Raw genomic sequence first — 27,478 nt, 5'->3', positions numbered from 1 at the left:
ATGGTTCAGCGGAGACAAAAGGGATGATGACATGTGAATGACAAAGAACATAGGGAAGACAGCCCCATTTTATCCCTGAAGAATCAGGGGAAGATTGACAAGTGGAGAACCCTCTATCAAGCAGAATCAGGAATGTAAAGGCCTAAAGGGGTTGGGCACTGGCTGTCACCTACGTGAACCAGCCCATTCACTCAGATGCAACTTTGAAGATGCTGCTTTGAATTCCCCCATTACCAGTGCTGCCGATGTTATTTATGTGCACCTAGAATCTGGAATTCCTTCCTGAGAGCAACTCCCCAGGCTTCCTCATTAAGGGACTTGTGGAAGTACTTTAAAGCTTTTGGTTTACGTTTTTGTAGGGATCGGGGGAAGCTAACAAATAAACAATGTTCCAGCATTTTCTTACTCATTTTTAATTTATTAATGTTCATTCTGCCCTGCAGTTCTGTTATTATGCTGGTTTTAAATGCAGCTTTTATTTTGGATTGAAGCCACCTCGTAGATCATTTGACAGAATGACAGGGCATAAATATTTTAAATAAGTAAAAGAATATATAAGTGACCTGAACACATGTATATTTTTGCTTTGTGGACTTGCCACTAGCCTGGGGACAAAAGGCCACCTCCCCCCCCCCCCAGCTATTCCCCAGGAAGAGCAGACCCAAGGGGAAGCTCACCTTCAGGTCCTCAGAGAGGTCACTGTAATCAATCTCAATGAGAGCTTCTCGCGCATACATGTTGGAAGTCCTCTGTGAGCTGCTGGCTGCCTCCTCCCCCTGGGAGCCACCCTGCACCCGAATCAAAACAAAAGAGAACCATCTCACTCTCCTGCTTGGGCCTCATACCCACCCTCTGCTATACGTGGGAGACTCTGCTTACCTCCTCCTGACTGATATCATCCATGGTGCCTTTAGAGAGGGGCAGTTTGATGTCCTGCATCTTGCAGGCTTGCAGCAGATTGTGGCGGTCACTGCGCTTCTGCTCCAGCTTGGTCTCAATGGCTGTCACTTCCTTCTGCAAGTGAGTCATCTCCCTGAGAGCAAAAGTCAATATTGATAATATTTAGTATAAATATTAAATTGAATCAAATAAAAAAAGAAGAGAAATATAGAGACATTTTTGCCATCAACAGCTATCAACTACAACAGTTAAACAGAACCTTCCTGTCCAGAGAAAGTGGACCTCCAAGGACTAGATGCTAGGGACAACCCATAGGGGAGTTGTCCCAGAGGCTTCTGGCTGGCTGCCCCTAGGAGGAGGACGCTACTGTATTTGGTCAGATCTAGCACAGGATTCACCTCCAGCCATTTTACAAACTTCCCACCTTAGAGAAAGGGGAAAGGTTATCAAGCATCCCTCCAAAGTCCTCCCTTCCTACATTCCCTAGCCTCTGCCCCCAAAAGCCAAGACTCACTTGTTGGCCCCGCCCAGCTTCTTCCGAATCTCCTCCATCTCATGGTTCTTGTCGTTCACCTCAGATTTCTTGGCCAAGTGCTGGTTCTTCAGGTCCTGCAGCTGTGCCATGGTCTCATCAATGATCTTCATGTGCCGCTGTTCCTCCTTAAGTGGGGGGCAGAGAGAAACAGAGAGACTATGAGCTCGACCATAGACTCTACTGCCTTCTTCCCCACCTTCAAGCCACAGGTAACTGCTGGACCAAACCCTCCTAGCCACCACCGGCCCACCCTGGCACCTTCTTGAGTTTTTCTATCTCAGCTTCATCTTTCTTGACCGTCTGCTCCCACATGTGCACTTTGTCCTGATCCTCCTTCAGCTGGTTCTTCTCAAAGTCCAGCTGGATGCCCAGACGGGTCTTCTGGTTTTCAAACTCTAACCTGCAGAGGGACATTGGTTAAAATTGGGTCTCAGATCCAAACCCATCCATGCATTCACACGGCTTCCGCATTCTTCAACCTGGGAGACTTCATGAGGGCACAAAGTTGGGCTGGTTACCTTTTCTTGGCAATCTCGTTCTGGCGTTTCACCTTCTCTTCCTCAAACTCCCTGATGTTCCTTACCCCAATCTCCCGGCAGAACTCCTCAAATACCTCATCTTCCACCTGGCAAAGATGGGAAGAAACTAAAGTGAGAGGAGCAGGATGAGATGGAGCAGAGTAGTTTTGAGTGGGTTTTTTAACACCAAATTTCCACATTCAGGAAACTTTTTCCACACTGATTGGAATGTCACACAGCCTCTGTGTGATGATTCTGGGGCACACAGTCAAGGCAGCCTGTGCTGGAAAGGCTGACTGGGCTCCAATACTAGCAGCCTGCCTTATCCTAGGTCAGACTATTTGTTCATATTAGCCCACTACTGCCTATTCTGGCTGGCTGTGGCTTAGAAGTGGCTCTGCAGGGTCTGAGAGCCTACACAGCATTTGATACCTGGTCCTTTTGACTGAAGAGACCAGAGATTGAACTTGGAACCTCCTGTAGGCAATGCATGTGGTCTACTACAGTTATGGCCAATCCCCACATTAGCCAACAGTGCACCCTAAAAGACATCTGAACGCCACTGCCCAGTTTGTGCTTTGCAAAAGATCTGTATTGGTGGGCAGGCTAGCTTTTTGTCATCCATGAATAAGGAATCCAGATAAATTTCTAAGACCCAGAGTTTTTTTATTACTAGGCATACCTGTGTTCCACTTTCTGAGTTCCTGGAACACAGCTTCAAAGCCACCAGAACAGAAGATGAATGTCAAGACCAGGTCACCTACCTCACTCTTTTCCCAACACCTGCCATTGCTGTAGCCTTCTGATAACCCCCCTTTCTCAGACTTTTCTGTCCTGCCCCTTCCAGGCTAGTTCCCATTCTGGAACCTCCCTTTCAGCTAGCTCAGCCTAGTATAGGAGTAGGAGTAGTACGACTCATGCAACATGTTGGCAACTAATATACACACAATAATTACCAAAGTAATTATACATTCTATATCAATCTTCTAAGAAAAATACAAAACCTTGTGCAAAGCCACAGATACTTGCGAACTACCCAATCTAAGATGAACTTATAATGTTTTATTTCAATGGATTTTTCAAATGCTTAACTCAGTCTTTTGTTGATACATATATTGATATTCAATTTCATAGAGAATACTATTTCTTGGCTTAAGCTTAAGAGACTGATTTGGGAGTGTTAACTAGTGACTCCTGTAATGCACTCTACATCGAGCTCCCCTTAAAAATGGTCCGGAAGCTGCAGCTGATGTAAAATGTGGCTCTCAGCCTTTTAAGCAGGGCAGTAAGGTGAGACTGTGTCATTGGTCGTAAAAGCAACACTCACCACCTTTGAGCCAACAAGACCATTCCAAGGTATTGCCCTATTAGTCTTGAAATCCACTCACTGTGCTTTAAGAAATGCAGGAAGCCCCTGCTGGTGGCATCACAAATGAGTACAGCTCATAAGACAGTGACCCAAAACAGAGCATTCTCTGCGGACACTGCCTCCCTCAGATAAGGGCATTTGTCCCCCATGTTGTATTTAGGCATGAGCTGAAGATTTTTTCTTTGCTGAGGCATTTGGAAACTGGATGTTGTTTGAGATTCAGCAGCTTCTTGTGGAGATGATTTTTATATTGCTTAGATATGTAGTTGTTCAGCAGACAATATTGACCTTGTGCTCCCCAGATGTTTTGGGACTACAAATCTTATCAGTGCAGCCTGCAGGTGCACTATGTTGACAAAGACCGCTGCAGATACATTAGTCATTGTATAGATTTTCCTTAAGAAGTTACACAACCACCTTAGGCTCTTTTGGGATTGAGGGTAGGATAGAAATATATAATAATAATTTATAATAAAAGTAATAGTAGTAATAATGATAAATAAATAAATAAATAAGTAAATAAATAAAAGTAACAAGCATTAACAACAAGGTCTAGCCCTTTGTCTTGATCCATCATACCTGGTTCATCTTCTCCTTGAGCTCCTTCATCTCACGCTCCCTCCCCTGGATGATGCGTTTGATGTCATTGATGCGGGGCCCGAAGTTGGCCAATTCACTTTCCAGCTTGGACTTTTCCTGTTGGGTATAGCATTCTATTAGGGATATAATTCAGAAGGAACTGAGGGACTGATGGTAGGAATCTCTCTCAAGCAAATTGATCATGGCAAGACTGGGGCTTCAGTGTTTATATCCAGTAGAGGGGTGAACTTGCATGCCCAATCTTGGTAGTCTTTGATGGTTGCGCAGGACAGCCCTCCAAATGAACATCCCCAAGCATCTTCTGCTGCACCTACTGCCTTAGCTCTAAGGCAAGAGGTAGCATCCCCTATAAAACTCAGAGAGCTACCTTGGAAGTTGGAGGCCTGAAGGATGCATGGTCCCAACAAGCCGTCATACCTGGAGATTGAGAGCAAGATGACGGGTCTTGGTTTGCTCCAAGTCACTCTGGGAGTATTTCAGACGCATTTGCAAGCCATGGGCCTGGGACTGGACTTGGCGCAGCTCTGCCTCCTTCCGCTTGGCTTTCATTTGCTCCTGGAAATGAGAAAAGGAGATGTAGGGGGAGTCGGGTGCAAAAAGAAAAATGGAATGAAAAAACAATTTTGTTGTTATGCTGCAGCCAATGTGAAGCAGCTAAATTCCAGGAATAAATTCATAAGGCATAAAGGAGGAGCTCCAATGCTGTCTCAGAAAGCTGAAAACAACTCCCCGACAGGTAGCTAGACCCAGTCCCCTGAAAAGATGCATTTATGCACTGCGTGAACAGTGTAATTTCAAGCAAAAATGATGGTGCCCTGTAATACAAGAAGAAGAAAAAAAGAGTTTGCTGAGGCATGTTTCTCTGTAGACAAGTGTCTATTTCATCAACTGCATCTGAAAGCTAGTTAGTATTTATTGTACCACTGCTCTTCAGTTTTGCTAAAATATACTAAGTACAGCTGCTCCTCTGGAATGTGTCCACTTCAATCATTTTGGTGAACAAGTCTCATGATGGATACACCTGGAACCAAGTTATGCATGTGTGGCACATATGCACAGAATAGCTTTTCATCCCTAGTAAAGCTATCACTATTTGTTTGGAAAATCTTTTTTTAAAAAGTAAACTTGACTGCGCAATGGCACCCCCTAGCTAAGGACTGAAGGAATCAATTTAAGTCAGTTATTCCCAAAAATGCCTGATGATCCCAAAAATGCTTGATGAGCAATGGGGACAGTCCACCAGCATAGGAAAAACAGTAATACAAATTGTGTAACTAAGGTGTCCATTGGGGGAGTAATTGCAGACAAATTATACTGAACACACATGCTTGCTGCTTTCGGTTCCAGTTTGCCTTAATGGATGCCACTCCCACGTTAGTGGAGATCGTTAGCGAAGCGTAAACAAGGATCATTTGAGGGTAACTGTCCTTGCAAACTCCCCCCAGGACCGGGGGGGGGGCGGGGGGAGAGTGAGCTTCACTTGCAGATTGCCTTGATACCTGCTTCTCCCTCCAGCATGGAATCCAGGAGGCAGGAGGAGCTGAGTGCCAAAGTACTTTGCTTATCAGTATAACCCTTCAACAGCAATTAAGGTGCAAAGGTTCTTCTGTTTATTAGAGTAGAATTTGAACTAATTTACAGACACGTGCTGGGATAGATGGGACAAGATTATCACCTGCTAAAATGAAATGGCTAGAAAGACATAGAGATCTGAAATAGAAAGAAAAATTTCTTTCATTGTAAACGACGGTATGGGGGGGGGAGTCTTTACCCTTTTTATATACATCTTGTTTGCTACATAAATGATTTGGCAAACCCACACTGATTGTTAAAAAATTAATGGAAGGCAGGAGAAGATTAAAGAAAATGGGAGTTTGTCAATGGAAGACAATGCAAAATAGAACTGTACATGAAATGGGTATGGATTTGAACCATTCGGAAGGATTTATTTTTCATTGTATCGCTGCCTTAGAGGGGTCTTTGAAGGCTTGCCAGGCTTTGGTGGGACACCAGATCGTTATTGTGAAAAGATGAAAGGAGAGAGAAACCAGAGGCTTGTCGACGCTTTGCCAGACTATCTCTATTCTTGTAACGAAATAAATACGGCATATGACAGAATTGCAATAACAGCCTTGCTTTTTGAGACAAAGGGGGAGAGAAAGACTAGAAGTGGCTGAGCGGTGCAGGTCATGAAGGACACTAAGAAGAAACAATATTGACAAAGTAAATTGATATAAATATAAAACAAACTTCATGCACAGGTACTATTAAGGATTACAGAACTTTTCTTGCAGGAATATAAATCACTAAATGTTTTAATACGAATACTAAATGTTTTAATATAAATGTTAAAAACATTGTAGCTGTGGGTAAGGGATTGTGATTAAGATTGAATGGAATTGGATTAAACAAACCTTCGGAAGCAGAATGAAAACAAAAATGCCGTACCCTGAAATCTAGCATGCAGGAGTAAAAACAATATGATTATGTAATTGGCTTTTTAATTATATTTGAATTGGAATTGTGAATTGGCACTGATACAATATGGCATATATTGGATTTTTTGTAATTGAAAATTAATAAAAATTATTTAACTGAACACACACAATTGCGAAGAGCTAGTGGCCCAGTTTGCGTGCCATGCTAAAACGTAGTTTCATGTTATGTAGATGAGTTACAGCTCAAGTGCTTCCACCTTTCCTACTCCAGTATGGCCAAAGGGAGAATGGAAGCTTCCACTTTTGTTTTAGATTAACCATAGTTTGTATCATTACTTTGAACTAAACTGCAGTTAATCTTAACTTTGTAAATTGGTTTTGAAATTGGCTTGTTTCCACTTGGTTGGATGAGACTAACCATACTTTCCCCAGATTTGGATGTCAAGATAAGCAGTGGTTAATGTAAAAGAAGCAAAAGCTTCTGAACTCCTTGCAGTCATAATGGGGGCGGCAGCAGGGAGAGCATGAGTCTGATGCTCACTGTGACTCGTCCTTGTAATGCTAAACGTTATATCACATGCAAATGCAGCCAGTGATGCACATGCAGTATACCGTATTTTTTGTCCCATAGGACGCACCTAGTTTCTTGGGGCGGAAATAAAGGGAATTTTCCCCCCTTTATTTCTCCCCCAAAACCAGGTCGGGGAACAGTGGGATGGCGGCGCTGCGCCTCCCTGCTGTTCCCTGAGCTTGTGGGGCTGGCTAATGTCTGCCCGGCGCAAGGGGCGCTCTGCTTTAGGGCACCTCGCGCGCCGGGCGGCAGGCTGCTATCCGCAGCCTAGGGAGCCCTGCGGGAACTCCCGCATGCTCCCCAGGCTTGCTGATAGCTTCCTGAAGCCTGGAGAGCGAGAGGGATCAGTGCGCACCGACCCCTCTCGCTCCCCAAGCTTCAGCGAAAGCCTGTATTCGCCCCATAGGACGCACACAGATTTCCCCTTCATTTTTGGAGGGGAAAAAGTGTGTCCTATAGGGCAAAAAATACGGTAATCCTAAGCCTGTTTTCACAAAGTCCCCAATGAGTTCAGTGGGACTTACTTTTTAGGAAGGGTATAGAGGAAGACAGCCTAAGAGGTGGTAATCATCTGCCTGAGTTGCTCCACTTCAAACTACAACTGGGCATTTTTACAACTGAATACTTTTACAGACAGAAAACAACCTTCCATAGCCTAGACTGCACTTTTATGTGCTAGTTTTATAAATTCAGGGAGCCATTTTTGTAGAGAGGAACATTCAATCATTTTCAATTCCTGTCTGAAAGTCTCTTTCCAAACCATAAACTTGTAAGGAACAAGGAAGTACTCACTGCCTTGACTGTCACTTCTCCCAGTCTTGAAAATTACTGCTTTTAAAGTGCTCAGTGGTTTGATGTATCTCCATGAAAAGTTAACAAGTATTTTAACTGGAATTTTAGCTTACACTGTATATTTTAACTGTTGATTTTATTTGTACTTTAATTTTCTTGAAACTTGATTTTAACTTTGCTTTTTGCTGACAATTTTAATATGTATTTTGTATTCTTTGTAAACAGCTTAGAGGTCTTATTTACAATTAAGTGGTATATAAATCCTGTTAAAAATATAAACAAGTTAAATACTGCCAGATTATCCACATTTGGGGAGAGGCATTCATGGAAAGCCAGTAAATCCAACAAAACCAGAAACAAGAAGGAGCTTTAGGAAGAAGGATTTCTGGTGAGCAACATAAGGAAAGCTTGTTAAGCACAACCCCTTCAGCCAAAATGACGCCTCTTGTCTTGTTCTCCTCAACATCCCACTCTTGCCTGGCAAAACACCCCATTACTTCTCACCTTGTTCTTCCATCAGTCAGCTCAGTCTCTATCTGAACTGCTATGAGTTCTGATGGAGACCAAATCGCTGAGATTGGATAGGTACCCTGTAATTATGTGTGTAGGACTGTAGTGTCCCTTTTTTTTGGTGTTGTGCTCCCTATTCCTGTTAGACCCCCTGAGCATCCCAAATGAGCCTTGGCGCATTTTTAGCTTGGGACCTTCAATGATGCCCCAAATTCTTCCCAGTCAACATTTCTCTATTGATGCTATCTAGAGCTTGTAGCAGAACTTGGCAACTAAAAGCCATCCCAACCTTTAGCTCCTCTGTCAGCCTCTCTTTCTTCTCTTTCAGCTTGTCCACAGCCTTTTCATCCCAGCGCCTGGCCTTGGCTTTCAGGTCACTGGCACCTCCTGAGATCACCCCAGACTTCTGGAAGAGGGTCCCATCCAGGGCTACAGTCTGGAAAAGGACGAAGAAGGGAACACAGCAAGTCACACCAAGAAGCAGCAGCCACCTCAGGTCTTGGCTATCAGTCACCCAGGGCTAGTGATGGCTACAGTAACAATATGCTACAGTACATAATATGCAGAAGGAAGCAGCACTTTTTGAGTTACAGCAAAGACAGGGCCAAGGGTGTTCTGCAGTTCTGTGCAAACACCAAACTGGGAACTGAGTGCACAATTTAGCATCCTGTAAAATCTCATCTTTAAATTTTCATTAAAAGTATCTAGCCCTCCTGGCTGTAAAGACAGTTGTGAATGAACAAGCTTTGGTAAACTTTCCAAAACCAAAGATGAGACCAGAGGAAGCTTTTCATTAACAAGAAGCTGGGGCTTTGGTATCCTTTTAGAAAAAGCAGAAACCAAATAAAGGAAATACCAGCACGTTTTCTTAGTCTGTAATACATCTATGCAGTTAACAGAAATTCAAGGTTCCTTGCTGTAGAATCTTGAGTGGGACTGTGTTTGTAGTTCTGGAGGAGGCTGAGAGGCAAGAAACTTAAGAGCGGCTCGCAAGATTTCTCAGACCTTGTGACGCTGGTGCCCTCCAAAGGCAATGCGACGGGCATCCTCCACATTGTCACACACAAGGGCATTCCCACAAGCATACTGCAGGGCCTTCTTGATGTGAGGCGGCTCGTAGCGAATTACGTCAATCACCAACTTGGCTCCCTTCAGCTCGCGGAGCTTCTCGTCTGTCGGTTTCACCTGCAATATATAGGCGTTTTGGCTCGGGGGGAGGCAAAGATGCACAGTGACAAGCTTATGTCAGTCTGCAGATCACTCAAAGTTACTCCAGCCACTGAAGTCGAGGCAGTCCTTCCCCATCACCGTTATAACTTTACATGTATACCTTTGTTTTAAAAGCAGCTTATCGTTGAAGCGAGGTGGCTACATGGGAAGGAGCAAAAGGGGGGGAAACCGAGTCCCTTGGGCAAGAGCTCTGTGCAAATCCTACCTCAGAATCAGTCTGAGGGAGCTACCTTTAGAAAGTGTTGGGAGCTGAACAGGTGGCAGGGTAGGAAAAAAGATACCACCTGATCATCGGCAGGCTAGCACAAACATGGAGATTTATCTATCTCTGCAGTAATCCACCACCATGCCCAGGCCTTGTTAGGCCTCACCTCAAGGTAGTCAAGGGGCAGGAAGGTCTCAGGCTCTCCTCGCTGCTCCTTAATGTACTGGATACAGTCCCGGCCAGTCTTCTCTGAATCAACGATGATGGCATCCATGTTCTTGCCCAGGACCTTGGTTACAGCGATCTGATATTTCTTCTGGGTCGGCTGGCAGAGGTCAATTAGGCGCCCGTACTGTGGGAAACAAGGAAATGGAATGAGGCAAGGAGGGGCCCTGGCCTCCAATTCTACCCCACCCACCCTCTGCCTTGAGGAGCTTGCTATTGTTCTTCTCCACTTACCACAGAGCCAGGGTAGAGGCGCTTGATGCTTTCCATGATCTCAGCCTTGCGCTGCTGCCGGCTGTTCTCCTGCCGGTCAATGCGAGCATCCCCCAGCTGCTCCATCACCTGGTTCAGCTCCTTGTTAATCTCATCGATCCGGCGCTTGGCCAGCTCTACCTCCTCCGTCAGCTCCCCCTCCAGCTTCTTTTGCTCCTCCAAGGACTGCCTAAAGAATGAGCAGTAAGAACTCCCTGATCACTCCATGCCTGCATCAGGCTTGGTTGCACTGTGCTGGGAGGGGCTAATATGATGACTTGTAGAGTGGGCCTCCTAAGCAATCCCCAAAGAGAGCCCAGCTTCCTTATCCTTTCCCCACCAGAGTCTGCTAAGGCACACCCCCCCCCCCAATATCACGTGGCCCCTTCCTTGCCCTTACTTGCTAGTAGCAATGTACTCCTCCAGCTTCTCAATACGTTTTTGGTTTTCTTCAATCTCCCGCAATTTCTGCTTTATCTTGGCCTACAAAACAAAATGAATAAGCCAAATGTAAGCAAGCACCAGTGGAGCTTAGCTCAAAGCCAGGGCCCTATTCAACCAATGCCAAAGGCCAGTCTCCGACCCCCTTGAATGAGAACCACTTTAACAAGCAACATTACCAACTGACAAGGTCGCTTAATCTATTGGTCTTAAATTAGTTATCTGCAAACACTTACTTAAGCTAGATCACCTAAGAGGCAATGAAGCCCTCTCCTAGGGAAATAAAGAGACTGACAGACAGAGAGCAAAGGGGAGACAAGGTAAAAAAGCTGTGGGAGGATCAAACTACTCTGGTTATATGAAGAGGAAAACATAAAAAGCATATCCTGCATTCCAAGTAAGGGTGAAAGATTGATCTTGGGTATGGAAAGGCTGTACGTCTCTGGAATCCACTTGTTTCATGGAAGCAGGAAATACAAACCTTCAAGCTTCCCTTACAGCAGGTGTGGGGAACTTTTGGCCCTCCAGAACTGCATCAGCCCCAACAAAAAAAGGTGATGAGAGTTGTAGTTCAGCAACAGCTGAAGGGTAAAAAGTCTCCCAAGACTTGACATACCTCTTTCCTGGGAACTTGCTCAACCAATTAATTCCTAAGAGAGTTCAGAAGATCTTCTGACAGCAGTCTTCCCTGACCTGGTGTCGTCCAAATTCCCATCAGCAGGAGAAGGATTGGGGCTCCCTCAGCTGGGGAGCAGGAGCACTTTAAAGGAGCTCCCACCCCGCTGCTGACTTGTGTCAGCCAGGGGAAGGTCAGGGGCTCTGTAAAATGGCAACGGCAGCAGAAGGCTCCTCAGCCAAGCAGTTTAAACAAGCAGAGGGAGGAACAAGCTGTATTGCACCTCACCGCTGAAGTATGCAGGCAGAGTGCAATGGCAGCTTCACTCAGTGGTATATCGGTGGTGAAACTGTCGCCACTCCTGAGTCCCTCTACCTCCAGCACCCAGCTAAACCTTGTTTTTCCCTCAGGGCAGAGGGACTCAGGAGCAGCAGTGGCTTCACATGCAATATACCGAGTGAAGCCGCCATCACAGTCTGCCCCTCATACCAGTCCTGGGTGATATATTGATACATCATCTAGCGTCAGCTCACATGAAGGGAGAACAATCCTGCTTAGCACTGGGTTCCAAAAGCACTGCTTTCAGCACTCATGTGATTTTCCTGCAAGCAGGCAGTTGGCTGGTGGTGAAGTGTTTTCTTTCCCACTGCTGCTGCCACTTGCCCATGGGAGAACAACATGAGCTGCTTCAAAAGGGGCTTTTGAGCAGGATTTGATCTCATGGATATTAAACCCTACTGCCTTGGCTGCACAATCCTGTTCCCTGCCAGGAACAGGGCATGCAGCCAAGACAGGAATAAACCATGTCTCCCTGCCCATCAGCTGACATCACCATGATGTCAATTGATGGCTGAGTGGGTGTAATTTGGGGGAAATGGCCTGAGATTGGCCTGGGGGCTGGAGGTGTCCCACACTGTCATGGAGTAAGCTATTCAAACTCCTTTACCTGGAGATGGGGGACACTTGACTTGCCAGAAGTACATGTGAAAAGGATCTTGGAGTCTTGGTGGACCACAATCTTAACATGAGTCAACAGTGTGATGCAGCAGCAAAAAAAACTAATGCTATTCTAGGCTACCTCAAGAGAAGCCTAGTGTCCAGAACAATGGAAGTACCATATTTACTTGAGTCTAAAGTGCACCTTTTTTTGCCAAATTAGGCTGTGAAAAATTGGATGCACATTGAATTCGATGGTGCATTAGACTTGAGTAAAAACACACTTTGCTGCCAGCTTGCGCTAGCCGGCATCAGGGTGTGGGCTCCATCCCATCTCTCCATTGAGGAGTGTTCAGCTGTGCACCCCTCAATGGAGCAGTTTAAAGGACCTTGCACCTAGCCACTGGCTAGTGCGAGCCAGAGGCAAGGTGTGGGGTCCTTTAAACTGCTCCATTGAGGGGCGCACAGCTGTGCCCCCCTCAAGAAGCTACTGCAGGTGGAGGAGGAGGAGGAGGAGGACAGCTCCCTGTCATCTGCACAGCCCTGCCGCCTTGCTTGGCTCCTCTCCCCTGCCAAGCCTGCAGCACCTCAAAACTTTCAGCTTGTCTGTTGCAAAGAGTGCACCTCTTGTCTACGTGCATTACATTCGCCAGCAAATACTTTTTTTTTGTTTCAAGGTTTTGCCAACTGAGGTGTGCATTAGATTCGATGGCACATTAGACTCGAGTAAATACGGTAATGGTCCCGCTCTATTCTGCCTTGATCAGACCGTACCTGGAATACTGTGTCCAGTTCTGGGCGCCACAATTTAAAAAGGATACTGACAATCTGGAACTTTCGGACAGCAAGAGCTGTTCAACAGTGGAATGGTCTCCCTGGGGAGGTTGTGGACTCTCCTTCCTTGGAGGTTTTTAAGCTGAGGCTGGATGGCTATTATCATGGATGAGGTGAAGGGGATTGGACTAGAGTACCCTGGGGGTCCCTTCCAACTCTATGATTATTATCCCACCCCTTTCCCTGCAGTCCCTGCAGGGTGATGCAGTCCACAGGCTGAACTTCCCTGCCCATCACCAACTGGAATAACAGTTCTCTTTCCTCCCTCTCGCAGCACAACAATCAATACATTTCACCTTGTATCTGTCTCCCAGCCATTCCTGTGCAAACCATTCACTTTGTAGGCACTGCCTGCTTTGGCTGGTTCCACTGCCCAACAGTCTAGGAGACGGCTGTGCCACTGACACTCTTGCTGCCGGACTCAGTCAGTCAGTGGCTGACATTGGGTCCACTCCCCCTTCTGCCACTGGAGCACATGAAGAAAGCCAGGGCTTCTCCCTGAAGGAAGGCAGGACGGAGAATGGTGCTTGTGGGAGATGGGAGAACCCAGTGGAGCTGGCCTTGCTGCTGCCATCTTGGAGAGGGCTGCACTTACATCAGGGCTGGACAATATTTGGTTTTCAACATTGTGATATATCACCAGCTAAACATCATGATATGATGTTTTGAGAGTTAATTTTATTGTGTACTATTCTAATAGATTAATTTACTATTATTTACTTTTACTAACAGATTACAATCTAATGGATTGAATTTTACTTTTTGGATATAAGTTGTTCCATTTTAAAGTTATGTTTTATTATAACTTTTTGTATTGGATCAGATTACCGTATTTTTCGGCCCATAGGGTGCACCTATTTTTTTTGGGGGGGGGGAAATAAAGAAAAAAATTATTCCCCCCCCCCAGGCGCGGGGCTGAGGCGAGGGAAGCCCGAGCTTCCCCCGACCCCAGACCCCAGAACAGGCAGCTCTCCACAAGCCGTGGGAGAGCTGCGTGAAGCTCTTCCACGGCTTGCGGATAGCTTCCTGAAGCCTGGAGAGCGAGAGGAGACGGTGTGCACCAGGCTTCAGCGAAAGCCTGCATTCGCCCCATAGGACGCACACACATTTCCCCTTCATTTTTGGAGGGGGAAAAGTGTGTCCTATAGGGCGAAAAATACAGAATTAGAAGGTGTGTATTCTTTGTTGTATATTTTGTTGCTGTAAACTGCCTTGTGTATAGCAATACAGAAAGCTGGTATTCAAATAAAAAGTGAAATAAAATGAAATACCGATATCATGATGCCTGAAATAAGGATGGAGCTACACAGAGGCATTGGCTGGCTTCACGGTTTTTCTCACATTGTGATTTTTTGCCAGCGCCTGCTCTTGCGATTCACTGCCCCCTGCAGGAGGCAGAAGAGAGCTGAGCCAGCAGTTAACAGGATGCAGGAATCAAGAGGAGCCTTGGTGGCTTCATGGCTTTTCCCACATTGTAATTTTTGCATAGCACCCACCCACCCCATGATTCGCAATATACTTCCAGGTGAAAAACTATGAAACTGATATCACAATATGGACTTGAAACCGGTTTTGGACATTTCATTGATTTATCGCCCAGCCCTAGCTTGTGCTCCCTTTCCCACTACTGGCTCCTTCCAAAGGCTCAAGGCCAGTTTGATCTGTACTACGGAACTGGATCAGATCCAGCTGTATAAAGCCTTGTGGAATTAGGAATACAGTGTCACCAGTTTCAAGCAATATATGATGCAATATATGGTCACCAATGTTTCAATCAATATATGATGCCTATCTATATACAAGCTGCTGTTATGGCTCCTCACACATTTTGTGCTTAAAGTCCTCTCTCTTCTTTGACACGGCTTTTGGCGATGGGATGACAAAAAGGCAGGGGTGGGGGAGTCAGATGACTGATGAAAAGGGAAGGAAAGGACGGGAAAAGTGATGGGGAGAATGGGAAGGAATGTAGGAGAACTCATTTATGCAAAAATTTGAGGACTAGGTGCAATTATGTGGGGGTGCATAAAAAAGCGACAGCACATAACACAGAAGCAGAGCAAACCTAAGCTGATCAGTAAAAGATAAATGCAAAGTAAGATAGGAGTTAAGCAACTTCACTCAGTTTGTCTAACTGTTATAAACATGCAGATTCAGGACAAAATCTAGTTATTCTAGGTGCAGGTGAGTTTCTGTTTTTACTTAAAAGGATGGGGCAATGCACTTCCTGAGTGGGTGGCAATGCAGGCCAAGTCCTGGAAATAGGAGAGAAATGGGGAAGGCCTGTTCCAACAGGGAAAACAACTCACCTCAGTTTCTACTTTCTTCCTCTCCTCCAGATCAAGGCGGTCCTGATCTGCCTTCTGGTCACGGTTGAATTTCTCCAGCTCCTGGGCCAGTGTGGCTGCTCGCTTGCTGGCCTCTTCCTTCAGCCGGTGGTATTTCTTCACCTGTTTGATAAAAGTAGGAAGCAAAGAGAGCGGAACATTTTGGAGACAGTTGCCCAGGACACAGAGGTGGTTGCCTTTGGGACAGCTTCCCCCAGAACAGCTACCCGGGATTGTAAGTTGGGCCACAATCCTTTTACAGTGGTACCTCGGGTTAAGTACTTAATTCATTCCGGAGGTCTGTTCTCAAATGGAACCACCTCTTCCTGTAAAAACCCACCTGGGAACTTTCTCTCTCAGTTTCCCCCAAGAGGAATGCCTGGCCCCTTCATTGCCCTCTTTTAGGTGCACTTTAAATTAAGGTTACTAGATTTTTTTCAATGAATCCAGGGACACTTTTCAACTTCCTACTGAATAGATGGATTTTGTCAGGGGACTAATTTGTAAATCTGGGAAACGGAGACGTCTGATAACCTTACTTTAAATGCTATTTTTATTTCAGCAGGAATTGAGGGTGGGAGCTATGAGTTCATGTGCTTTTAAAAAAAACTGCTGCTTTTAAATCACTTCTAACTTACTGATACAATTTATTTTGTTATTTGACTATATTGCATTTTAGACACCATGAGTATTTTTTGCTATAGCAGGGTGGAACATAAATTGCATAAATATTTTAAAAATTGCTTAGGGCAGGAGTTCAGTATAAGGTAGCTCCTTCTATCTTCCAAAGTCACATGAAGTCTCTGACATGAATACTACTCATATTGATCCAGAGCAGATTCCAACATATAGTTAGCAGAGTAAAAACTTAAACACGTTGCAGGATTCCTCAAAAATAGATCAGAGGCAATTAATACTTCATCCAGCAAAGCTTTACTGCTACTGAAGGCAAATGGGCATAACGGTCACAAATCCAATACATTCAGGGTTGGCACTGTCTATAAAGAATCTAGTTGCAGTAGATTTATAATAACTTATAATAAGATTAAAACCTTAACACTGAGCATACTATATACAGAACACCAGACCAGAAGAAAAGAGCTAGAAAGTGAAACCCAAGCTCCTTCTGGCCTCTGATTATAGGCAGCATGACCTTGACAGAAAGAGATAACAGGACCAGTTTAAGCCAGCTGTACTCAGCTTCTCTGAAGGAATAACCCAAACATCATGAATAGAATAGACACTTATGTGTCAGCTAGAAACTTCCAGCTTGCACCAGTTTATTTCACACAGAGAAGCTTGCAGAACCCTCTTGAATTAATTAGAATAGGAAAGACCTCTACACATCAGATCAATACTTTCTGCACCAAGAAAGGCAAACTAACAGTCTCCTCCTTCCAACACTGTTTGGAGCCACAGATCCCATCTCAGCTACTCCCTTGACCATACCTGGTTCTCCTCCAGTGTGAGGTCCCGGCCTTGGCTCTGGCTCTCTTCTTCCATGCGTTCCTCAAACTCCTGCCGGGCCTTCTCCACAGATAGCATCTCCTTCTCCAGCTCATCCATATCACCCTTGCGCTTTTTATACTGCTTCTGGGCATTCTGCAAGGACTTCTTGGCAGCTTCCAGCTTTTTTATCTTGTGGGACGTATTTTCCTTGGCCTTGATGTACTGTGGGCGCTTCTGGTTCAGCTCAGAATCCTTTTCCCTGCAAAACACCATGCTTTTGTTATGTATGGCTGTCAGGGGTTCAGAAGGAGAGACACAGGAGGGGGAGCAAATGGAGAGTGAGGAGGAGGAGTACGAGGGGGGCGCAGGCAGTGACAGTGGCCAGAGTTATTCCACAAGCCTCTCTGGCGAATCGGAGGACTCACAGAAGGGAGCGCCGGTGGCCAGAGCAAGGGAGATTCCAAGGGAGAAACCTCAAGAGGGAGGGGCCAGCGGGGAGTCTCTGAACAGCAGCTGGAGATCAGGGCCAGCGTCTCCACCAGAGCGCAGTGGGGAGGGGGAGTCCCAGGAGTCGGGACCAGTGTCCTCACCACCAGAGGGAGGAGAGGAGTCAGGTTTGGCAACACCCACATCAGGAAGCGGGGAAACGGTCAGAAGGAAAGTCACCGGCTGGGCGCGCGCGCCAAGTTCAAATGTACAGGAGCGCGGCACAGCGGGGAGCCCGGGAAGGGAGCCAGGTCCTAAAGCCCGCCGGAGGGAGGGGCAAGACTCAGGAGGCTCCGCGTCAGAGGAGTCCAGGAAGGAGGGAACCCCAGAGGGCAGAAGGACCCAACGCAGGAAAGAGCAGCGCAAGAGGTGGAGCCAGGCTAGAATCTTAAACTGGTGTGGGTGGAGCAGTGAGTCAGAGGGGACTTAGCCGGTCTAGCGTTAAGACGTGGGCCTGCGCGCCCAGAGCTTGGAAATGGAAACTAAACTTCAATAAAGACTTTTGTATATAATATCCACTGGGCGTTGGTCCTCTGTGAGCTGGGACCTAGCGGCAGTCCTGACAGTAAGTCCCCTCTCTATTTTCACCAATTTTGCAACCTCGTGGAGTGCGGGAAAGCAGCGAGGGGTGAAGATTGGTGCTTCGCGAGCTCACGAAAAACAGGGAAATGACTACCGAAGAGAGGATAGCGAGTTTGCAAAACGCAGTGACGCAGTTGACTGCAGAAATTGCGGCTTCCAGAAAGAAAGAACAGGAAGCAGCTGCTGCCTGCCAGGATCTGCGAACCAGGTTAGAAGTGCTAAGTACACAGAGGCTACCAGCCACCAGACCAGAAGGGATTGGGCTGGGAAACAGAGGAGGGAGCCTGGTATCTCACTTCAATGGGGACCTGCAGGAGTATCCTAACTTCAGAGCAGATGTGATTTATACATTGCAGCTGCTTGACAAAGACTTTAAAAATGAGGGAGAGAAAGTGGGATTTATTATTTCGCATTTGCGGGGGGAGGCAAAATCGTGGCTGCGCAATCTATGGAGAGACAAGGATCCAGCCCTCCAAAATGCGGCTGCCTTCATTAAAGTGATGGATGCGTGTTTTTTATCTGAGATTGATGTGGATATCGCTAGGAGGGAGATTCACGGACTAAGACAAGGTAAAGCCACTGTGAGGCAATATCATGCACGTTTTTTCGGATTGGTGAATGTACTAGCCTGGGAGAAAGAATCGCCTGCCGTCAGAGACCTGTTCTGGGAGGGGTTGAGCGGAGCTGTGAAAGATGAGATCGCAAGGGGGGGAAGACCCCAAACCACCAAGGAAGTGGTGGAACGGGCACTCTCCATTGGGGTTCGGTTGGAAGGACGCCCTTGGGGCAGGGAGGAAGGGCATTTGGGACGCACGCCAGCGAAAGGACTGCCTCCCTTCCCCAAGGAGGCGGCGCGCGCTCGATCCATGCCTCCGCTGGGAGGGGGAGAGGAGCCGATGGAGATAGGTGGTGCTAAGGCTCACTCCACAGTCGGAGCCCTAACTCCGGGAGCAGTCAAGATGAAGCCTCCTAGAGGAACCAGGAAGTGCTACATCTGCGACAGTGCTCAGCATATGGCAAAAGAGTGTCCCCAGCGGTTTCACAAGCATACTGCAGCCGCAGCGACCGTAACAGACGCAATTCAGCAGAGGGAGTCGCAGCAGGAAAACTCCACTGTCTGGCTGGAGATGGCGTCTCTGGGGACCAGCCAGACAAGTCAGTGAAGCAATCCCCAGGGATCTTACAGCCCACCGACCCCCTCCCACCCAAACCAGTAGTGCAGCTCACCGCATCCCTTCAGCTCCCCAATGGGCTACTGGTGGAAATTCCCATCACCGTAGACTCGGGGAGCAATGCAGATTTTATAGACATGCAGTTCCTCCAGCAACATGGCATAGCCCTTCTGCCAGCGGCGGTACCTCTGAAAGTCGTCACAGTGGACGGCAGGGAGCTACTGGGAGGGCAAGTGCTACAGCAGACGCCGCCAATGGTGATGCGCATTGGAAACCACCGTGAGGTCATCAGCTTCAACGTCACCCGCCTGTCAGACACGCCCATAGTGTTGGGAATGAGTTGGCTGGATAGGCACAGCCCGGCATTAGCTTGGTACCAGCGGCAACTGACCTTCGGCTCCTCTTACTGCGCAGAACACTGCATCCTGGCGGACTTGGAAGATGAGGGGCACGAGGATGGACCACAGCTGAACTTGGGCATGTTGCAAGCGGTGCCTAACAAATACAAGGAGTTTTTGGAGGTCTTCTGCGAGAAAGAGGCGGATAAGCTGCCACCCCACAGACCCTACGACTGCAAGATCGACCTCCTGCCCGGGGCGACGCTCCCGACGGGGAAACTGTACTCCATGTCTGAGGATGAATTGCAAGAGCTCAGGGAGTTCATAGATCACAACCTGAAGCGGGGATTCATCCGGGAGTCCAAGGCGGCAGGAGGCAGTCCCGTGTTCTTTGTAAAGAAGCGGGACACGCCCCAAAAGAGGCTGGTCGTTGATTTCCGCTTCTTGAACCTCAAGACCAAGCCCTCAGCATTCCCTATGCCCAAGATCGATGACCTGCTGGCGACGGTGAGGAAGGGTCGCATCTTTACCAAGTTGGATCTGCGCGGAGCGTACAATCTCATTCGCGTACGGGAAGGCGACGAGTGGAAAACAACCATGTTTACGCCGCTGGGCACTTATGAATACAGAGTTATGCCTTTTGGATTAAAAAATGGTTCCCACTGCTTTCAAGCCTTCATGCATCATGTCTTGGCGGGTCTCCTCTACAAGAAGTGCGTCTGCTTCCTGGATGACATCCTAATCTTCTCGGAATCGCCGGAGGCTCACGAGAGAGATGTTAGGGAAGTTCTGCAGAGGCTGCGGGAGCACAGGCTGTACGCCAAGCTGGAGAAGTGCCAGTTCGACAAGACGGAGGTGGATTTCTTGGGCTACAAACTGTCCGACAAGGGACTGGCTATGGACGGTGCCAAGGTACGTGCAGTACTGGATTGGAAGAGCCCACGCAATAGGAAGGAAGTACAGAGGTTTGTCGGTTTTGCCAACTTTTATCGCAAGTTCATCAAGGGTTTCGCCATGCAGACAGCGGCCATCACCGACACCCTCAGTTCCAAGAAGAAGAGGTTCATCTGGACGGAGCAGGCAGAGCAGTCCTTTCAGAAGCTCAAGCAGCTCTTCGCTTCCGAAGAGAACCTACTGCACGTAAATCCCAGCAGGCCCATGAGAGTGGAGACGGACGCCTCAGACAGGGCCGTGGGAGCCGTTCTGTTGCAGCAAGACCACCAGGGGGACTGGAGGCCGTGCGCTTTCTACTCCAGAAAACTCAGCAAAGCGGAGCAGAACTACACCATTTGGGACAGGGAGTTGCTGGCCATACATGCAGCCTTCAAGGCGTGGCGGCACTTCCTCGTCGGAGCCAAGCACACGGTGCAGGTCCGCACAGACCATAAGAACTTGGAGTACTGGCGCACGGCGAGGTTCCTGAACCAGCGACACATCCGCTGGGCGGAGTTCTTTGCAGATTTCGACTTCAGAATTGAGTACATCCCAGGAAACAGCAACGTCTTGGCGGACGCGCTGTCCAGAAAACCGCAGTATCTGGAGGCAGAGGCACCGGCGGCGGCCAAGCACATTTTCACACCACAGGCGTGGGCATGCGCGTCAGCCACGGTGGACCTGGACGCGGTGCGCCGCGCGCTGCGAACAGACTCGTTCGCCCGAGCCAAGATGGAGGAGGTGTGCAGTGGCAAGGCGAGGGGCGACGAATTCCAAGTGCGAGACGGCCTGCTCCTACGCAAGGGAGTCCTCTACGTACCAGGAGACAGCCTCCGCGCGAAGGTCCTGCAACAGCTGCACGACGCGCCCAGCGCGGGGCACTTCGGCAAGGAGAAGACGGTGGACTTAGTAGCCAGAGACTTTTGGTGGCCTAAGATGCGGGGGGATGTCGCGGACTATGTCAATAGGTGCGACACCTGCCAAAGGGCTAAGCCTGTGCACCAGCCGCCGGCGGGCCTGTTGGAACCGCTACAGACACCGTTCGTACCGTGGGAGAGGGTAGCCCTGGACTTTGTCACAGATCTACCCAGCTCAAGGGGCAAGACGGCAGTGCTCGTGGTAGTGGACCTGTTCACCAAGATGGCCCACTTCATTCCGTGCGCGAAGGTGGCCACGGCCGAGCAGACCGCTAAGATGTTCATAGACCACGTGTTCAAGGTGCACGGCCTACCACGGTCTATTTTGTCCGACCGGGGGCGCCAGTTCATCTCCAACTTCTGGCAAAAGCTGATGGGATTCCTGAACGTCAAGGTCAGCCTGGCGTCGGCGAGACACCCGCAAACTAACGGGCAGGCGGAAAGGGTCAACGCCATCATGCAGCAGTACCTGAGATGCTACGCGAACCAGCAGCCATCGACCTGGGTGGACTATCTACCGTTGGCCGAGTTTGCCTACAACAACACGAAGCACGGGTCCACGGGGGTGACCCCATTTTTTGCCAACTACGGGAGGCATCCCAGAACCTTCCCGGGTCTGGACACAGTGCGGGAGGGGGAGCCACAGGGAGCAGAGGAAGTGGCAGCGGAGTTGCAGGAGATCCACGAGCAGCTCAGGAGGCAGTTAGAGTTGGCAAAACAGGCTTACAAAGTGCAGGCAGATCGACACAGGAGGGTTGGGGAGGACATCCAGGTGGGAGACTGGGTCTGGTTGGCAGCACAAGCAGTTCCAGCCAGATCGTTAGCCAAGAAGAAACTAGGGCACAAGCAGCTAGGGCCTTACCAAGTAGAGGCGCAGATCAACCCAGTGGCCTTCCGGTTGACACTCCCGGAGGGTTCCAGAAGGCACCCGGTCTTTCATAGATCAGTGCTCACGCCCTACAGAGAGCCCCACAGGTTTCAAGCACCGGGGAAGGCGCCAGACCCGCTCAGAGAAGCGCCCAAAAAAGGGGGGTCGCCGAAAGGGGAGCCACTTAATGAAGCCACTGAGATTTTAGACTCAAGGTGGGGGGAGGACGGGATTGAATATCTTCTCGCCACGGAGGACACCCCGGCCAGCGCCAACAGGTGGGTGCCGGATTACGCAGTGGAAGAGCAGTTGCTCAAGGAAGAATTCCACACACTTTTCCCGCACAAGCCTATGCCGGCGGGCTTTTTCGAGGATTGTTTGTTCACACCCACACTCTCGGCCAGCACTTTCCGGGGTTTCTCGTCAGCTGAGGACTCGGCTCAGGGAGGCAGCTCTCCGGAGGGATCACTTTCAGGTTTTGGCACGGGGGGATCTTATTGGTGGGAGGACCAACCCGAGGTGGGCTGGCGCAGAGACATGCCGAAGGGGCCCTGGGAGGTGGACCCCCATCAAACAACAGGGGGAGGAGGGCTCTTGGGTGATTTGGGGTCGAGCGCAGATTTCGAGCACACCGCGCAGGAGATGGAAGCGGAGGAGGTCGTCGTCGACGAGCCCATGGGGGACTTCCCGGACTTATCTCGATGGTTGCAAGCCTCAGGGGACGAGCTGTATCCTGGACTCACCCCTACAACAATGGAGCACCCGGAACCCGCACCGGAAGAGGGGGAGGGGGGAAGGGGGGGCTTCGAGGGGGGGATGGATGTCAGGGGTTCAGAAGGAGAGACACAGGAGGGGGAGCAAATGGAGAGTGAGGAGGAGGAGTACGAGGGGGGCGCAGGCAGTGACAGTGGCCAGAGTTATTCCACAAGCCTCTCTAGCGAATCGGAGGACTCACAGAAGGGAGCGCCGGTGGCCAGAGCAAGGGAGATTCCAAGGGAGAAACCTCAAGAGGGAGGGGCCAGCGGGGAGTCTCTGAACAGCAGCTGGAGATCAGGGCCAGCGTCTCCACCAGAGCGCAGTGGGGAGGGGGAGTCCCAGGAGTCGGGACCAGTGTCCTCACCACCAGAGGGAGGAGAGGAGTCAGGTTTGGCAACACCCACATCAGGAAGCGGGGAAACGGTCAGAAGGAAAGTCACCGGCTGGGCGCGCGCGCCAAGTTCAAATGTACAGGAGCGCGGCACAGCGGGGAGCCCGGGAAGGGAGCCAGGTCCTAAAGCCCGCCGGAGGGAGGGGCAAGACTCAGGAGGCTCCGCGTCAGAGGAGTCCAGGAAGGAGGGAACCCCAGAGGGCAGAAGGACCCAACGCAGGAAAGAGCAGCGCAAGAGGTGGAGCCAGGCTAGAATCTTAAACTGGTGTGGGTGGAGCAGTGAGTCAGAGGGGACTTAGCCGGTCTAGCGTTAAGACGTGGGCCTGCGCGCCCAGAGCTTGGAAATGGAAACTAAACTTCAATAAAGACTTTTGTATATAATATCCACTGGGCGTTGGTCCTCTGTGAGCTGGGACCTAGCGGCAGTCCTGCATACCCAGTTTCCATGAAAGCCCAAGACAAACTCCAATTCTAGATCAGCATGCTATAAAGTCAAGATGGGGAAACTTGTGGCCCTCCAGATGTTCCTGGACTACAACTCCCATCAGCCCAAGAAAGCACAGCAAATGGTAAAGGTGATCAAAGTTCAAGTCCAGCAGCATCTGAAGGCCACAGTCTCTCCACCCCTGTTGTAGAAGTAGATAAAACAGTTCTATAATTTGGGGATAATGCATCCAGCATTAATGCTCTTCTTATCAAGGTGCTCCTGATAAGCTTCCAAGGAAGCCCTAAGTTTCTCCCCAAACACTGTCTGAAGATCTCTGGAGTAGATTAATTGTAGTATCACTAAAATTATCTTGCTTGAGATATTCTTTCTATCTATTGTTGTACATAAAAATTTTGACAACACTCTAAATCAATTTGCTTTAGGACAGGGATATCAAGGAAAGATTTTATTTGGGATTAGTTAGCCCTGGCCTTAGCCTCAAAGTCCCCACACGCAAAACCACATTGTTAACTAAGCAACTATTGACCAGTTGTCCGGTACAATTTTAGGGTTTGTTGGTACACCTGATTTGTGTTAACACAGATTCTGTATATGCAGGAGACCTCATGGTGATTGGATCTGGGTTGGTAGAACCAAATCTCCAGGTTTTGCTTTTATAGTAGATCCCAGAATTCTGAAATCTGATTCTTTGCTTCCCACTATACTAAAACCTATCAGCTTACTTGATCTCCTTCTCGATTTGCTGCTGCTCTCTCATCACTTTGCCCAGCTCCTTCTTCTTGTCCTTGAGCTCATCCTCCACTTTGTCCATCCGCTTCTTATCCTTATCAATCTCTTTGTTTTTGGAGCCCAGCTCCTTGTTCAGTTTTTCTATTTCAGCTTCATTGTGGTACAACTTGAAGAGTTGCAGCTGGACTTGAGCTCGCACAACCTCGTCTTTCAGGCGCTGGTACCGATCTGCCTGTCCCCCAAAAAAGGAGAACAGAAGGCATAAGCTGTGGCAAAGCATGCTGCAAGCCTAAAGGACTTCTAATCCCAAGCACTGAACAGAGTCTCAAACTAAACCCACTTTCCTTAACAGCAACATCACCACACTTTTTGGGCTTCAATTTTATCTCTACTTAACCAGGCAGTAAGCCTCATTGAATTCAACAGGACTTACTTCTCAACAGACATAGTTAGGATTGCACTGTTAGGCTGCAATCCTATCTTTACTTACCTGGGATTGTGTCCCACTAAACGCAGTCCCTCTCAGGGAATCTAGGAATTCAGAAGTACTGTATTTTTAAAAAGTACTTAAAAGGAGAGCAAGGAGGGCAAAATATGAATGTAATAAGGCAGGGCACCCTGAAGCCAAAGGAGGTGAGGGGAAGATGAAGACAGCTGTAAGGCCAATTTTATATTTAAGTAGAAAATAATGTCACAGAAGGACAAAAAGAATGAGGCATCAAACAAAGAGAAGAGATAAGGAGAGAAAATAAGGAGGGGAGGAGAATGAAGATGCTTGAAAATAAAAGATCAATTCCTCAGAGTGGCTGGGTATAAAGAATAAAATTATTATTATTTAAACTAGAATTTTAATCAGGAAAAGGAAGTGAGTATAAGGTCATATTTATGGGCAAAAAAATTGTTTAGATAACAAAACAGGGAACTGAGGGTTAAGGATTCATAACAGAAAGAGGAAGACATAGCAAGAAGGGCATGCCAGGTCCTATCCATTCTCAAAAGAAATGACAGACCTCACCTAGAGCTAGAATGGGGAAATCCCACACACTTAAACTGTTGTGCTGGTGCCAGAACACATGGAAGGCACAACCATGCCACCAATCACAGCAATACAGTACCTAAGAGGCAACTCCCACCCAACTGAGGACCAATAAGCAGCTTCACCCAGATAGGGGGAAAGAGATGGTGTTGATATTATCATAACCAGAACTGGCCCACTTTGACCATGACATTTTATGAGCCCAGGGGACTGAGGAGTGGAAGGAATGATTTTGCTTTTTGGAACTGGATTTTTTTAAAAAATCAGCAGAAGTTGAGGGCAGTGTTGGTGGCTGAGGAGATGAAACGAGGAAGAATAAGGATGTGGAAAAGGTGGTCGAAAACAGATTGGATTTCCACTCAAACTGCAGAAAAATAAATTGTTTCCATGACTGAAGTGCCAAGGGATAGTGTGACAACATTCTGGACCCATAAGGAAAGCACAGACCAATGGCAGCTTTCAGTTTTTACCTCTTCTTTCTCCTGTTTAGCCTCCTTACGCTCTGCGGCAATGTTCTTTTTCCGATGGTAATTGAACTGAGTATCTTCTTCTGCCTTGACCATCTCCTTCTTGCGCTTGTCATACTCCTGAGCCAGCTCCCCCGAGCGACTGATCTCCTCAAAGAGTGCTGTGCGCTCCTTGGGGTTCTTCATGGCAATAGACTCCACCGCACCCTGGGGCAGTGAAAACAGGCAGCATCAGAACAAGCCAAGGGATTCATCTTATCTAGTCATCTCCATTCTTCTGGCATGGATTGAATAATATGTGACAAACCAGAGACACAGGTGCCACCAATGACACAAGCAGTGGGAGTCTGTGGCACAGCTAGACCCTGTGTAGGTCTGATTTTTTTATCTGTCTTTTCAGAACCACACTGCTGCCAGCTTCCCACCTCAATAGGCTAGAGGCAAAACAATAGGCTAGAGGCAATGGAGTCTGCATTTGTACTTTAGGGTAGTACTAGAATAGCACTATTAGAAGGAGGAATATAGGAAGATAAGAAGCAGCCTTGGACAGAGTCATCCACTGTTTACACCGACTAGTAGTGGGTCTCCAGGGTTTCAAACAGGAGTCCTTCCCAGTCATACCTTGAGATGCTGTGAACTGAACAGGAACCTGTTGGTTAGAGAGCTGAACTAGAACCTGGGAGACCAGGTTCCCCACTCAGCCATGAAGTTCACTGAGAGACATGGGCCTGTTACTCACTCTCAGCCTAACGTACCTCACAGGTAAGTTGCTGTTGTGAAAATAAAATGGGAAGGAGGAGAAGTACGTATGCCACCTTGAGCTCCTTGGAGAAAAGGTGGTATATAAATGTAACTAACAAACCAACCAACCAACCAACAAGTATGTACTGCTCCACTGCAGAGCTAGAGCCCTTCCTCACAGCAGAAAGGTTTGTTAAAATAATTATTTGTTAAATTAAAGGTCATCACTGGATCCTATTAGCTTGAATCTCACATCTCTGCTCTCCTCCTAGTAGGATTACATGAGCCCGTCCCAGAATCCATGTGGAGCCCATACCATATCCCACAAAGCACAACCACTAGCCATGGTGGCTGTATACTACCTGCTGAAGGTAGTGTAACATTGAATACCAGTTGCTGGAAATCCCAATTAAGTGTACTGTTGCACCTAATTCCTGCTTGTGGGCTTCCCAAAGATATTTGATTGGCCACTGTGAGAACAAGACACAGAGTCAGTTAGACCACTGACCTGATCTTGCAGGTCTTATGTTCTTAAATGAACCTTTGCTCAAGTGTCAGCAACTCTGAAAGTGTTACGAGAAAGTCTGCTCATGTTTGACTGTCAATGTGGACTCTGGGTGGGAAAATGCCAATAAATGTATGTTCTACTATAGCATGTCTGTTTGGGGAGATTATAAAGGGGGAGGAGGGCTTACCTGGAAGACTAGAAAGTTCCTAGCTTTGATTAGAATGCCCAGTTTCTCCAGCTCCTCACTGTATTCGCTCAGCTGTACCACTTTATTGTTTATTTTGTACTCTGATGAGCTTCCTAGAAGACAGACATCTCATTCAGTCAACACTAGAAACCCAAGACTTCCAAGTTCCAGAAG

The 27,478-nt window shown here is 47.9% G+C and overlaps 1 protein-coding gene across 1 annotated transcript in view; it reads right to left on the bottom strand.

Annotated features, from left to right (window-relative positions):
- SMC1A (structural maintenance of chromosomes 1A) overlaps positions 1 to 27,478 on the bottom strand; it is a 35,075-nt gene that overhangs the window by 5,955 nt on the left and 1,642 nt on the right. The window contains exons 3-19 of the mRNA XM_083718455.1: positions 27,305 to 27,417; positions 25,872 to 26,075; positions 24,359 to 24,597; positions 16,746 to 17,004; positions 15,279 to 15,419; positions 10,546 to 10,628; positions 10,128 to 10,335; positions 9,835 to 10,020; positions 9,239 to 9,418; positions 8,523 to 8,669; positions 4,340 to 4,477; positions 3,902 to 4,018; positions 1,954 to 2,060; positions 1,694 to 1,835; positions 1,415 to 1,560; positions 880 to 1,033; positions 678 to 788 (exon numbers count right to left, since the gene is read on the bottom strand). Coding sequence (XP_083574581.1) covers positions 678 to 788; positions 880 to 1,033; positions 1,415 to 1,560; positions 1,694 to 1,835; positions 1,954 to 2,060; positions 3,902 to 4,018; positions 4,340 to 4,477; positions 8,523 to 8,669; positions 9,239 to 9,418; positions 9,835 to 10,020; positions 10,128 to 10,335; positions 10,546 to 10,628; positions 15,279 to 15,419; positions 16,746 to 17,004; positions 24,359 to 24,597; positions 25,872 to 26,075; positions 27,305 to 27,417 — 2,675 coding nt within the window. The remainder of the gene's footprint in view (positions 1 to 677; positions 789 to 879; positions 1,034 to 1,414; positions 1,561 to 1,693; positions 1,836 to 1,953; positions 2,061 to 3,901; positions 4,019 to 4,339; positions 4,478 to 8,522; positions 8,670 to 9,238; positions 9,419 to 9,834; positions 10,021 to 10,127; positions 10,336 to 10,545; positions 10,629 to 15,278; positions 15,420 to 16,745; positions 17,005 to 24,358; positions 24,598 to 25,871; positions 26,076 to 27,304; positions 27,418 to 27,478) is intronic.

This window comes from Podarcis gaigeae (assembly GCF_964106915.1).
Source record: "Podarcis gaigeae genome assembly, chromosome: 17".
NCBI lineage: Eukaryota > Metazoa > Chordata > Lepidosauria > Squamata > Lacertidae > Podarcis > Podarcis gaigeae.
This window is presented reverse-complemented; position numbering and strand designations above follow the sequence as displayed.